General features: G+C 43.9%; 1 protein-coding gene across 2 annotated transcripts; it reads left to right on the forward strand.

Moving 5' to 3' along the window:
* The first annotated feature begins 233 nt into the window (after positions 1–233).
* Positions 234–13,522, forward strand: LOC308108180 (inhibitor of nuclear factor kappa-B kinase subunit alpha-like). 2 transcript variants are annotated; one of them, XM_080460942.1, is made up of 22 exons: positions 234–378; positions 775–893; positions 2,670–2,764; positions 3,341–3,458; positions 3,616–3,685; positions 3,760–3,848; positions 3,920–4,009; positions 4,110–4,234; positions 5,006–5,113; positions 5,198–5,333; positions 5,833–6,027; positions 6,435–6,537; positions 7,181–7,304; positions 7,422–7,573; positions 7,658–7,719; positions 7,791–7,900; positions 8,837–8,886; positions 8,977–9,082; positions 11,124–11,271; positions 11,730–11,866; positions 12,593–12,692; positions 13,188–13,522. In XM_080460942.1, the coding sequence occupies exons 2-22, from the start codon at positions 789–791 to the stop codon at positions 13,251–13,253; spliced, it is 2,289 nt and encodes a 762-aa protein (XP_080317068.1). In that variant the 5' UTR covers positions 234–378; positions 775–788; the 3' UTR covers positions 13,254–13,522. The 2 variants fall into 2 exon arrangements, with proteins under 2 accessions (XP_080317068.1, XP_080317069.1); XM_080460943.1 differs by lacking the exon at positions 234–378 and adding an exon at positions 1,059–1,086 and having other exon boundaries at positions 808–893.
* The last annotated feature ends 486 nt before the right edge of the window (positions 13,523–14,008 follow it).

Genomic DNA, 14,008 nt, shown 5'->3' on the forward strand with positions numbered 1-14,008 from the left:
TCCATTAATGTTACCATGGTGGAGGAAACCTTGAACGCTGCTCGTTCGGTTTATAAGCTTTGAAAACAGCATGTTGAAAACAGTATACTCTTGTTGGACAATATACTTTAATTGAACGTTTGATTATTGTTTGTTCATAAACCAGGCGTCGCTGTGTTCTTGAACTTGTATTTTAGCGGCTCTGAACGCTCCCTCGCGTGCCTCTCTTGAACGCCGCTCGTTTCCTTTATAAAGAAACACTGCCGGGTTGTGGTGACGCGCTGATGACGTAACTCGGACTGGGAAAGTACACAACAGATTTCTGCATCGGCTGAAAACAAGCAGAGCCGCTCGGACCTCGGATTTCTACAGCCCATGACACGGTCATAGAAACACACCGTAAGTCTGAAACTCTCCGCTACAGATCCCCAGCTCGCAAACGTCCTCGAAACGGCTTCGTGGCTTAATTTTCTTCTGCCTGACGGCAAGCGGCGCCGTGTATTTCCTGGAGCCGTATCGGTTTAACTGCGCGCTCATTAGCCAGTGGAGCCGATATGAAAACATTTGTGTGGGTGATTTTACACCCACTGCTTTAACACAGATGTTTCACCTATATGAAAATCTGCTCCACTTCTGTCACATCACCATAAACCATCAATATGGTGACGTGTCTCGCTAGCGTCGAGTATAACCTGTCATCTTCTCCAGGGTGTAGCCGCCTCCGGCGTCGATCGCTTGTCATGTACAAATCATAAATGTTTCTGTTGTCATAGATGGTTTCTTCATGTGGTGCAGGTTGTGTTACGACCATGGAGAAACCTCCGTTCAGACAAAACCAGGACTGCGGGGACTGGCAGCTGAAGGAGAGGCTGGGGATGGGGGGCTTCGCCCATGTTTACCTCTACCAGCATCACGTGAGTGTCAAACCAGGACCACCGACACACACACGGACACACACACACACACACTAGACATGCCCTAACCCCCCCCCCCCCCCAAACACACTGCATGTATGAAGCGGATTAAAGGACGACAGAAGATGACTCAGTTTTATTTGTTTCCTTCTCTTCTATCAACAGTAAATCTGTCCTCTGATCAGGGATGAAAGTAAGAGATTACAGATGCTTTCGTTTAATTTAGTGTTGTCACAATTTACTTATTCATTCTTAAGTAATTAACGCCATGCAATCTACTTGTTTAAAAAAAAAAAAAAAAAAAAAAGCTGCTCCTGAATACCCCCACAATTGAAATAATTACTTGTATAATCACATGTTTGTAACCGTCTTAGTTTTTCCAAAGAAAAATTCAGCTTTATGTCCACATTTACATTATTTTTTATAGATTAACTGAATCAAACTGCTGCTAACAATTCCAATAATTGTGTTTGAAAAGGTTTGGATAAAAGTACTGGTCTGAGACACTTTTGTTGGTTGAATAAGAAAAATGTTTCTAATACTTCCCCTGAATATTGTGTCTGTAAATCAGAAGAGCTGAATCAAGTTAAAACCAAAAGTGAATGTAAACAGCAGTCTCGGAGAACAACAGTGACAATAGAGAGTCAGAATGTGGTCATCATTCTTCCTTCGTCTCTTGCAGCTCCCTTTAGTCTTTGATCGGCCCCGGCTGCTCTCGCTACCACAGCTACTTCCTGCGTCTCTAATAAACCGGTTCAACCTGCAGGATGTGATCAGTTCCTGCAGTAACTCACTGGTTTTATCCTCCTCGATCAAAGTGAAGCCAGCTTCGCTGGTCGTGATGTTTTGTCCCTCCATCACTTCCTGCTGTCCTCTCGACAAGGCGACGCTCGGCTCGGGGATTTAAAGTCTCGATTTAAGGTTTCGCGGGGGTCAGAGAGCTGATTGACATTGAGCCTTTGAAGTTGGATAATTGAATTTGTTTGGTGGAATAGATGGAGATTTTTAGTAAATGGGGAGAGATTGTGGCATCAACTACCTCGTCTGTTCCAGACTTTTTTTTAAATAATTTCACGTAAATGGTTTCTTTAATCTGAACCGTCAAACTCTTCCCTTTCTCTCTGTCTCTCTCTCTCTCTCTCTCTCTCTCTGTCTCGGTCTGTGTGTGTGTGTGTGAGACAGCAGATGACGGAGGCAGATTGTCTCCCGAATTGTGCAGCGTCGGCACATTTTGATTAGAGTACAGTTTGGACACATTACAGCCCCAATCTGTCAACACGGTGTTCATTTCAAGACACAAAGCTGCTACTTTTTTACTTTCGGTGAAATATCCTGCAGTTTTGTAGACGTTACTTTGCGTTTGTGACGGGACTTCAAATGTTTGGCTCATTGTTGACTCTTATTTACCATCCACCAGAAGTCCAGTACACCACCATAAGGACCAGAGTGTTTGGGGTAGAAAGTATATATATATATATATTTCTCTTTTTCCTGGTAGTTGATTTTTAGAGTTCTCATTTGATTGTGTTAATTAGCATTGGATAAACTCCAAAACTTCTCTGATAATGTTAGAAAGACCAATAACTTGTAATACGTGATGAATGTGGCGGGTTTCTTCTCTCCTCAACCTGAACCTTGTTTCTTATTGAGCCGACGTTCTCCTCGCGCCCTGTCCGCTCTGCAGCCGCTCCAGGAGTAAACAACGGGCCACCTGCTGGATTTGGATGTATTGTTGGCGTGTGATAATGTAATGGGATTTTGTTGTGTGCTCTGCAGGTAACCAATGAGAAGCTTGCTGTGAAAATGTGCCGTCTGGAGCTCACGCCGCGGAACAAGGACAGATGGAGCAGAGAAATCCAAATCATGAAAAAGTGGGCGCTTCATTTTTATCTTCGGTTTGTTTCCACGGTAATGTCCCACAGCCTGGTGAAGCCCGGCGCGGCTCGATCAGCGTTTGAATCAAACACTGCTGCTGATAATAACGGAGACAAAATGTGCAACTTTCTTTCTTTTGCGTCGTCGGTCGTTCACTCCGACTCTGACTGGTCCCGTTTTTTGTTTGTTTTGTTTTTTTTCACACCGACAGCTAATAACTTCTGTATCTACCAGGTATTAATCAATTCCATATGTTAAAGTAGTAAGTTTTGAATTTGCTGATCATGAACATACAGTTCACAAATATCAACCTGGGTGAGTCGGTGTTTTTGCAGGATGTACAGTAGATTAGCTTCAGGGTAGACTCGATACTCTGGATTTTGTTTGGAGAAAAGTCATTTATATATGAATGTTTGTTCCACAACAAATCTACATGAAATCCAGAACAAACCATCCTTAAATGAATGAAATCGCTTTACCCTGCAGATCTTTAGATTCAGCGTGAAGGAGACGTAAAATCTCTTTAGTAATGTGCTTCCTCTTCCTCTTCCTCTTCCTCCTCGTCCTCTCAGATTAAATCACATCAACGTGGTGACAGCCCAGGACGTCCCGGAGGAAATGACGCCCATCGCCTTAAACGATCTCCCCCTGCTGGCCATGGAGTACTGCTCCAGAGGAGACCTGAGGAAGGTGAGGCTGCTGCAGTCTGGAGATTAGTTTCTAACACCTCAACTCTTTCTCAGACCGCTGAGGTGCTAGAAATTCTTTGGATGTGCAGCATCTGTTCACAGGAACATTTAGAAACGGCAAAGTCTGAAGTGACCGAGCTTCATGTTGTGACCTGCAGGTTCTGAGCAAACCCGAGAACTGCTGCGGTCTGATGGAGAGCGAAGTCCTCTCGCTACTCAACGACGTCGGTACGGAAACACTCTTGCTTTAGTCTGCGCGTCTCTTCAGTCACGAAGATTTACGGTCCTGGCTTCTGTTCCAGGGTCTGGGATCCAGTACCTGCACGAGAACAAGATCATACACAGAGACCTGAAGCCCGAGAACATCGTGCTGCAGGACATCAACGGAAAGGTGAGCGGCCGCGTCGAGTTTTATCTGCTGCTTCGGTTCAAATCCACTGAAATCCTCTTTTTACTCTGCAGCTGGTTCATAAAATCATCGACCTGGGCTACGCTAAAGACCTGGACCAGGGCAGCTTGTGCACCTCCTTCGTTGGCACGCTCCAGTACCTGGTAAACGCCGGAGATCCTCCACGCTCTCGTCTGTCTGCGATAAATGATGAAGGCATTCTGACTTGAGTGAAGCTGAAACGCGGCGTCTTGTCGTCTGCAGGCTCCGGAGCTCTTTGAGAACAAACCTTACACCGTCACCGTGGACTACTGGAGCTTTGGCACCATGATATTCGAGTGCAGTTGTGGTTATCGTCCGTTCCTGCACAACCTGCAGCCGGTGCAGTGGTCAGTTCACTCATCGTCTCGGCTTTCAAACCGCTCCAGAAAAACAACGGTCCTCCTTGTGACCGTCGTCATGGTCCCCGTTCTGAGCACATGGTGGTATTTTTATGAGGATGAGGATTTAAAAACGATTTTTTAAAGTGCACAGTCGGCATAAATCCATTTTCACTGTTCTCCTGTTGAGTTCATCCTCCGAATCTGAAGGAGACATGACGGCAGTGTGGAATTCAGGGTACACATTCAGCCTCTGAGTGGACCGGACTGGTAAAATGGTGCCATGCATACCTTTTAAATTTCAATATTAAAGTTTTTCTATGTTATGAGGATATGTATGAAAATGTCTATTTTAACAAAACCAAACAATTACTACTGAAAATGACTCCCAATTTCAACATAAAGCCCTTTTTATTGAAACCTTGAACAAAATCCAGTGGAAAAAAAGCCTGTTGCATTCTGGGTGTTTTTACAAGCTCCCCCTGACGGCTCCCCCTTGAGGCCAGTTTGATAGCAACCAGGTCACCCAGCTTTCATGGCAGCATCATTTATATCTCAGCTCAGGTCTCATTGTCGTGTTGTGTCCGAAAGAGGAAGAAAAGAAATCAATGTCTTCTTTAAAGTTTTACAGTTTGCTCGGTGGTTTGGCTGATTGGAGCCTCTTGCCGGCCGGTTTTGGACGGCGAGCTTCTTGTTTGACCTTGAGAGAAGCTGCTTCATGTCATCAGAACTCGTCTTCGTGTCTCCGTCTGGAGTTTAATGGTTCTTGTTCACCCACAGGGCGAGCAAAGTGAGAAACAAAGGTCCAAAAGACATCATGGCCGTGGAGGAGCTGAACGGAGAAGTCCGCTTCTCCACTCACCTGCCGTACCCGAACAACCTGAGCAGGTCAGGATGACGACGACGACGACGACGATGAAGGTGTATGAACTGAGACTGTGCGTTTGGCTGTAACGTCTGTGGTCTGCCTAGGACGCTGCTGGAGCCGATGGAGGCGCTGCTGCAGCTGATGTTGAAGTGGGATCCGGTGCAGAGAGGGGGAGAGATGAACACCGACACCAAGAAGCCGCTTTGCTTCGAGGTCCTGGAGCAGATCCTCATCATGAAGGTCGGCGCCGCCGCACACTGTCGCCGCACACTGCCGCTGCACACTCCCCTTCCTCACTCTGGGCTTTGCGTTCATTTCAAATTTTTGGTTGGAATTAAATCCCAGAAATATAAAATTACACACACAAATAAAATTCAATTTTTCTGTCTTTGGTTTTTGATTGAGTTTTCGATTTTCAGCTTTTAATTGAAATTCAAGGGATTTTTGTTTTTTTTTCCTCATTTTTTTTTTCTGACTTATTCACATTTTTTAGTTGAATTCTTTTTGTGTTTATTATTTTAATGTTTAAATAACGTTGGGATAGTTAGTTTTTAATTAATTTGTGATTTTAATTCAATTTAAAGCGTTTTGTTGCCGATCCATTCATCTCTTTTTCTGTTTTCCGTTCAGCACCGTGTGGTTGATAATGTCTCACAGTATCCAGAATGATCCGCGTTGACCGTGGCGAACGATCTTGTCGTAAAATCTCCGACTCTCTCTGCCGCTTCTTTGCCCTCAGGTGGTCCACATCCTGAACATGACCACGGCTCAGGTCCACTCCTTCCAGCTGACCCCCGACGAGAGTCTGCACAGTCTGCAGAAACGCATCGAGGCCGAGGCCAAGATCGAGGTGGCGAACCAGGAGCTGCTGCAGGAGACGGGCGTGTCGCTGGACCCCAGGAAGCCCGCCGCTCAGTGTGTGCTGGACGGAGTGGTACGACGACCGCCGTGCAGCTTCGCTCGCTGTCTGGCTTCTCGGCAGCAGCAGGGAGGAAATACGATCAGAGTTCAGATGAAAACGGCTTTAATGTTCCTTGTAAACGTATTCAATATTCCCTGAAAATATCTGTAATACTCCTTGTAAAGATTCTTAATAGTCTCCAAAAACTTCTGTAATATTCCCCGAAAACATATTTTATTCTTTAGTGTCCCTTTAGAAGATTTAAAAACGTGACCTCAGTCTAGAAAAGACGAATGAATATTAAGAACGATTCTTTAAAAAAAAAAAAAAAAGCTTAATTCCAAGTGTTGTGACTCGATGTCCCGAGGCCTGATTTCTCCACCAGGTTTCCTCTGAGCTCCAGTAACTTGTGCGGTGATGGATTCTCTCTCTCCCTGCAGAGAGGCTGGGACAGCTACATCGTCTATTTGTTTGACAAGAGCATCACCAAGTACTCGGGTCCGTTCAGCGCCAGACGCCTGCCGGAGAAAGTCAACACTATCGGTGAGTGTGTTTGAACTTGTTTGTGATTGGACACAAACACGCCGTCTCTCTCTGAAGACTCTTCAAGGCGACGGTTCATGCAGTGGACGGTCGCGTGTTTTCATCCCGCCTGTGCGTTAATGTTAATGCGCCGATGAATATGTTTTCAGTTTAAAGAGTCTGTGTGTCCATCAGAATGTGTCCTCGTGTAAGAGGCGCGAGTTCAAAATCTCTGTACAAGTTAATATTTGACTTTATCTCACGATGGAGGAATTCAGTGTTGTCAGCAGCAGTACACACAATCTAAACAGACAAATTTACAAATGGAAATATATAAAAAATAATAGATGGAGCACAGAATATGAAAATACACGTTAAAAAAACAGTGCATGAATGTAAAACAACAGTGAAAATGTGAATATATAGATAAATACATGTTGGGAAATGGTGACAATAATCAATGTCAATAAATATTTGTGAGTGAATCAAAATGTATGCATGAACAGATTTATTAATTTAACACGCTAAATGTGTCTTTGAGGATTCCTACATGCATGTTGTTATTTGCATCATTTATGATTAATTAATTTTCATATTATTTATCCAATAATGTGAAGGAGTGAGACTCTCCAGACAAAACGTTTTCCATGTTTCCTGTTGGCAGTGCAAGAGGCGAAGACGCAGCTCCCCCTGGTGGTGCTGAAGAAGGTCTGGGGAGAAGCTGTGAGCTACATCTGTGGCCTGAAGGAGGATTACAGCCGACTGTTCCAAGGCCAGAGAGCAGCCATGTGAGTCACCTCAGTCTGTCGTTTGCCCACAATTCATTGCTGCAGACAAACTCACCGCAAAAAAAACTGTAAATGAAGCTTAACCACCTCCTCCTCCTCCTCCTCTTCCTCCTCCAGGCTGAGCCTCCTGCGCTACAACACCAACCTGACCCGCTGTAAAAACAGCATGTTCGGCTTCTCGCAGCAGCTCAAAGCGAAGCTGGACTTCTTCAAGAGCAGCATCCAGTACGACCTGGAGAAGTACAGCGATCAGATGCACTACGGCATATGTGAGTGTTTCCTGCCGTCTCTTCTGCCCCGGAGGCTTTTCCTGGACGTCTTGGTGACGCTTGTTTCCATGTGTTTGCTGAAAGCTTCTGAGAAGATGCTGAAAACCTGGCAGGAGAACGAGGAGAGAGCTGCGGCGTTCGCTGAGGTAAATGAGGAGAACGCGCGAGTTCAAGCCCTCGCCGTGGCCGCTGGTTGACTCCCCGCTGTGTCCCGCAGGTGGCAGAGGTGAGCCACTTGGACGACGAGATCCTGGCGCTGCACTCGGAGATCGTGGAGCTTCAGAGGAGCCCGTACGCCCGGCGCCAAGGAGACAAGATGGAACAGCTGTGAGTGGGACGCCCATCGCGGCAGCTGCAATAATGACCTGCCGTCGCAGTAACACACATTCCCAGCTCAGCTTTCAGCGTGTGGATTTAAGATTCTAAACAATCGTGTGTTGTCGACACACTTGAACCTTTAAAACCAGTACAGTGATTCGTTATTACACGACAGTTGAGCCGTCAAAATCTTTTGAAACGTGGCGTGAATCTGACAAATAAGACGCATTTCTCATGTTTTAAAGCAAAATAAACTCAAATGTTCTTCAAAACCCCTTAAAGATTGTGTGTACAGTACTGCACACTGCTGCGTTCCAACACAAAGAGCTATTTATCAATCTGAATATAAAGAAGTAAACTAAACATGAGTTAATAAAATAATTGGATGTCATTTTTTTGAATTTTTGCTGTATTGTGCATATCGACACCCTCTTAAACTAAAATTAAACTAATATATTATAGTTATGGGCCACATAAAAACACATTTTTTTTTCCTCAATGTGGCGAAACCAGTATATAAATACAATCCTATAAATAACCTCTATTCCAAATGTTCTTTGTTTTAGTGCAAATAAGAACATTTCTATATTTAGACAGACTATTCCGGCCAACAGGCGTCATCAAATAGGTAATTTTATTTGTTTAAAAAAATAAAAACCAGAGATTTGATGTGTGAAAATAGAATTAGTTTTGAATTGTGCTGAATGTCCTTCCAGTCTTGACGCAGACTGTTAATGAGGGTGATTTCCACTAAACACGTCTCTGAATAAACAACCAATCAGAAGCGGCCAAATATTCCTGAAGCGCTGGGGGACGAGTCGTTGGAAACAAAAGAGTTTTTCGGGGAGTTTGTGGACAAGTCTGACTGCGACTGTCTTCTGGAAGCAGGAAACACGAGATTATAATCCCACACGGTCCCAATCCAACCGTTTGCTCTCCTTGCAGAGAGGACAAGGCCATCGAGCTCTACAAGCAGATGAAGATGAAGTGCAAAAGTAAGAAGATGCTTTTAAAGGAGAAGGGGTTTTTTTATTTTTTTTTTTTAACACTCGTTCGGAGGTTAATCCCGTGTGTTTCTCTCTCAGTGCCGGATTCAGACGTGAGCAGCGACAGCTCCGAGATGGTGAAGGCCATCATCCAGACCGTCCAGAACCAGGACAAGGTCCTCAAAGACCTCTTCACCCACCTCAGGTACGAGTCCCGCCGCTTCTTCAGGACTTCACACTCGCGCCCGGAGCTCTCAGGCGGAAGTTTGGATTTATTTTCTGTATTTCAAACAAACTGCAGCGGAGCGAGACGCGCACCAACACCACTTCCCTGTTTGAAAAGCTTTTAGAAAGTTAGGCAGGATATTTTAGGGAACTTCTCTCCTGCGGTACATTTTAATCTGGACGATCTAACAGATTGAGCTGGAAATGACTAGAACCCCGATGAGAGCAGTGAAAAAGGTAAACTCCTGGTTTCCTGCTGCCACACAGGCTGAACGTCACTCTTTTCTTTAGACTCACTGTATATAATCGACGGGAATATTTTACAAACATTGCCTTGATTTAATTTCCACGTTTTAGATGCATTCTACTCTAACCTTAAATATTCAAAAACTTTTATCTTTAGTTCCTTATATTTTAAGCTTAAACGTCAAACATTTTCTCAAATATTAGAAGAATTCATGAAATCTGATGGGTTTTTTTTTTATTATTTTTAATAAACTTATGCCATAAATATCACAATTAAACTTTTTAAAATGGTTGAAACCTTCCAGTTTGTCGGTTGTTTAAATTACTGCAAGTCCAGAGTTTGATTTGTAAAAAAAAAAAAAAAAAAGAAAGCCTCCTCCGGTTCTTGTTGTTGACACAAAATCAGAACATCACAGACGAGGACATACTTGAGGTGTGTCTCTGAGAAGACGGAGCAGAGAACACGCTCTTTGTCTGGTCTGTGTGTTGGCTTCGCTGTCCCGGGCTGCCTCCAGGAAAACCTCGTTCCTAAACCGACTCTGAATGAAACCCAAGGAATCACTTGACTTCCACGAGAAGACAATGGAAACAGAGTGTTCTGTGAAGAACTCCAGATCAGCCCTGGTTCGTCCTCCGTCGCCGCGGGCTACCAGACCATTCACGTTGTCTGGAAGATTTAAAAACTAACGGAGAGCAGAGAGATCGAGCCTTGCTTCGGATATCTATCATTGTACGTTTTCCCCAAATGAAAATCAGATCTGAATGTATTTTTAGTTCTAGCAGGATTGATTGTCCTTTCAGAACGTGTGTTTGATTTTTAAACTCCACATTTTAAGCAATAAACGTAAAGCGACTTGATTTATATTTGGATCTTTACTTCCTGGAAGCTCAAGATTCCTTAATGTTCCGCTGAGCTTCAGTTTTCAGTGACGGGAACATCCTGACTTCGGTCTCGGTTAGTCATCACATTGTGACCTTCATAAGAGGACTACTTGTAACGGACGTGTTCCTCCACCGGCGCTGTACACACACGCCGCACACACACACACTCCGTTGTTTCTATTTCTCCTGCTTTAATGACCTCGTTTTACTATTAAAGACAAACTGTCTGCAGCTGCCCATCCTATTTTAGGGGGATTTCATAGTAAAGAGGAAGCTCATGACCAAGACTTTTATTTTGTCAAAGATTCAAGTTTTACAGACACGAGAAGAAGAAACGAGTGTTTTTAGGATAGTCTGCCTCCTGCTGCGAGTGGAAAAGAGAAATGTGTTTTACTGTTCAGGATTCACCGTACAGACTGAACTGCTCTCGTTCTGAAGCAGAAACCGTCGTCAGGGATGATCCTTATCTCTGCTTTAACAAGCAAAACAACGTCTATTTAACTGAAATTAACTCTATTCTTCTAACTTCCTCCTGCTTCTGACAGTTAACATTTACATGTAAGTCTGTTGAATTCTGCCTTAGTTACTATAATTATCTCGTGTATTTTCTGAACTACAAGTCTATTTTTTATAAATTTTTTGCTGATTATGTGACGTGTCTATCAAAAAAACCCAGTAAATACAATCTATGACCACTAGATGTCAGTGTATGACCACTGAAAGCTGCGACAGTACCACAGAAAAACCGCTGTTACTATTGAATTTAAGGTAAAAACTTGAAAACAGCCCAGAGTGTGAGGGACATTATATTTATCGTGTTTCAGACTCTCCTGTCAGGTTCACGTCATATGAACGAGTTCAGCGTCGTTTCTGTGTGATACGTGTTTCCACAGTAAAATCCTGAGCAGCAAGCAGAAGATCATCGACTTGTTTCCGCGCATCGAGAAAACCCTGGAGAGCATCAAGGACGCCGACAACACGGTGATGCAGATGCAGATGAAGAGACAGAGAGAATTCTGGCATTTACTCAAGATCGCATGTGTGAGTCCCTCTTGCACTGTGTTTTTATTTATTAATCGTCTTCCTGTTGCTCAGCGTGACGCTCGGTCTTATCAAGCGGCTCCTCGCTCCCATTCCACAATCTGACTTTTGACACGCTAATGTCTTTGTTGATGAAATAAAAGCTGCTGAAGTTGGAGGTTCTTTACATGGCGCAGTACTCTACAGGTCAGCTTTTAGTTTTCAGCATTGAGCTTCCCTGCAGCACTTTTCTTCAGGTTCAACGTTTTCCTTCAACTTCCTGAAGCTTTTAAACGTTCCAGAAAGCCCAAGTTTGATAATTTCCGTGATGAGCTGCAGAATCACGGCGTCTCCGGGTAAATGATGTCACAGTAGCCTGTGTGGCTAACGCCACTCGCGGCGGTTCTCGTCCCAGTATTTCAGTTGATGTGGAGGTTATGAATGATGCAGCTAAACTAGAGTGTGGCTTGTGTCGTCAGGCTCAGAACTCGTCTCGGAGCTCCATCGCCGTGAGTCCGGAGCTCTCCAACCTGCTGCAGGTTTCTCAGTGGTCGCAGTCGGCTCAGCCCGTCAGCTCCCCGCATCCGCTCACCTCGCTGCCCGGGCCCAGCGACAGGTAACACACATTCCCCCCCTCCTCCTGGAGTCGACACCAGGGGTCTGCTGCTCTGGAGCCGCATGTGGCTCTTTATTCCCTCCGGAGTGGCCCCAAACACTCTCAGAAAAGATTCTGTGTAAACAAACATTTTCAGTTCTCTTTTTCCTTTCACACTATTTTTTTTCAACAATGGTCTCATCTTCTGACTAAAAACAGCCAAAGGAGACAAAACAACAAAAAAAACTGCCAAATTTGCTAAAAACAGGTCAAATAACAGAAATGACTCTAGAAAATTATCCACAAGAAAAACTGCTAAAATGGTTAAAAATCAAACTGAAATGGTTGATATTGCTGATCTAGCTAAACCGGTTGAAATGCACTAATGCAAATAGTTAAAATGGCTGAAGCGGAAAAATCCATTACAAAAGAGACACAGTTGTCAAAAATGGCTACTTAAACTAAAAATGAAATACATTGTACATATGTATTGTATGTAAAGTGATTTAATAATGTTTTGCGGCTCCAGACAAATTGTATTTGGTGGAACGTTGTGAAAACGGCTCATGTGGTCATAAAGGTTGCAGAGCCCTGGTCTGTATTACAAAGTGGGTAAATCCAGCCAGAACATTATGACCACAGTGTGGACCGTGGCAACACGCGGGGTGTTGGTGTCGATGGTTTCCTCTTTGACTGACTTGTGATCATGCGGGAATGCGTAACGAACGTACCTGAACTGTTCTGCAGTGACGCTGCGCCGAGGCTCCTGCAGGAGAACCAGAAGTACCTCAGCCAGCTGACCAGCCTGATGCAGGAGGCTGCAGACGAGCAGAACAAGAGCATCGTGGTGAGTCCACACTTCACACCTCTCTCTCTCTCTCATGGGAGCTTCTAGAAGTTATTTTCCATGATTACCATATTTTCTGGGCTTTTTTTTACTAGTTTGTCTGTTCTGCGATTTATTTTACAAAGAGACCTTTATGTCAATCCAGACCACTAGATGTCACAAGCTCTTTCTTTCAGTCTTTTCTGCTGCTGACTCTCTCCAGCATTTTCTTCACTAATAGTGAAACAACATATAACGCATTCCTGCTGAGGATTATAATGAGCTGTTACAACTATCTGGAGTTTGGAAATGTGTTTATCTGGAGAAAAAATATTAATTATTATCCACATTTTTTACGAAATATGTTTTTGTTTTCAGAATATTGGACAGAAAATGTGTCTAAAACAAGAAGTTAGACAAATGAAAACAAAAAAATTGATTTCTTGACAAGAGAGAAATGAACTATTCCATCGCTCTCTATTCTTTTCTGATTTCTTACTTTTCCTCCTTTTTAAGGACCAAGACTGGAGCTGGACCAAATACGAAACTTTAACCACGAAGTTAAAAAAGCGAAACGCCTAAAAACGACGTTTCCTTGTTGTTGGTTGTTGTTTTTTTGGCGTCCTCCTTCCGCCGCCTGAGCTGCGAGTAACACTAAAGGACTGTGAGCGGCCGCACACGTTGTACAGCTGTACATGGACTGTAAGATAAACGGCAGAAGAAGAGAAACGCGCCGGGTGGCGTCGGTCCTCTCGCGTCGTCTCGTTTTTATATGACAAAACAATGAAGCCGTCTCTGTTTTCCTTCACGCTGCAAACCATTCACCCTCGTCAGTTTTTACCCATCGTCGCAAAAAATGAAGCAAACTGTAGCATCTGGTGGGGGTGGGGGGGGGGGGGGGGGGTGTACAGGAGGAACAGGAAGTGAATGTGGGGGGGGGGGGGGGGGTCGATGTGGAAATTACAATCAACAAACGGCGCTTTGATTGGAGTGACGAGCCGCGGTTCATCACATGGGAGTATCAGTCTGATCTGGTTCAAACATGTAGACTAAACATACAGTGTAAGTAAGTTTTTTTTGTTTTTGTTTTTTTTTTTGTTTTTTTTTTTAGGAATTACTGTTTTTTTAATAAATCTACATATACACATATAGGCAGAAGTGTGTTGTCATGATATAAAGATCTATGTGAGAGACGTGGCTGGCCATTAATCTGTTTATAGGATGTCTATATTGTACAGGCAGGTTTCATAGTGTGAACACGTGAATTCAGAGGCGGGTTCATGCTGCAGAGCTGAAACAGTCCGACATTCACTAGAACTTCATAAGAACAATAAGAG

Source organism: Lipophrys pholis, assembly GCF_963383615.2.
Source record: "Lipophrys pholis genome assembly, chromosome: 1".
Lineage (NCBI taxonomy): Eukaryota > Metazoa > Chordata > Actinopteri > Blenniiformes > Blenniidae > Lipophrys > Lipophrys pholis.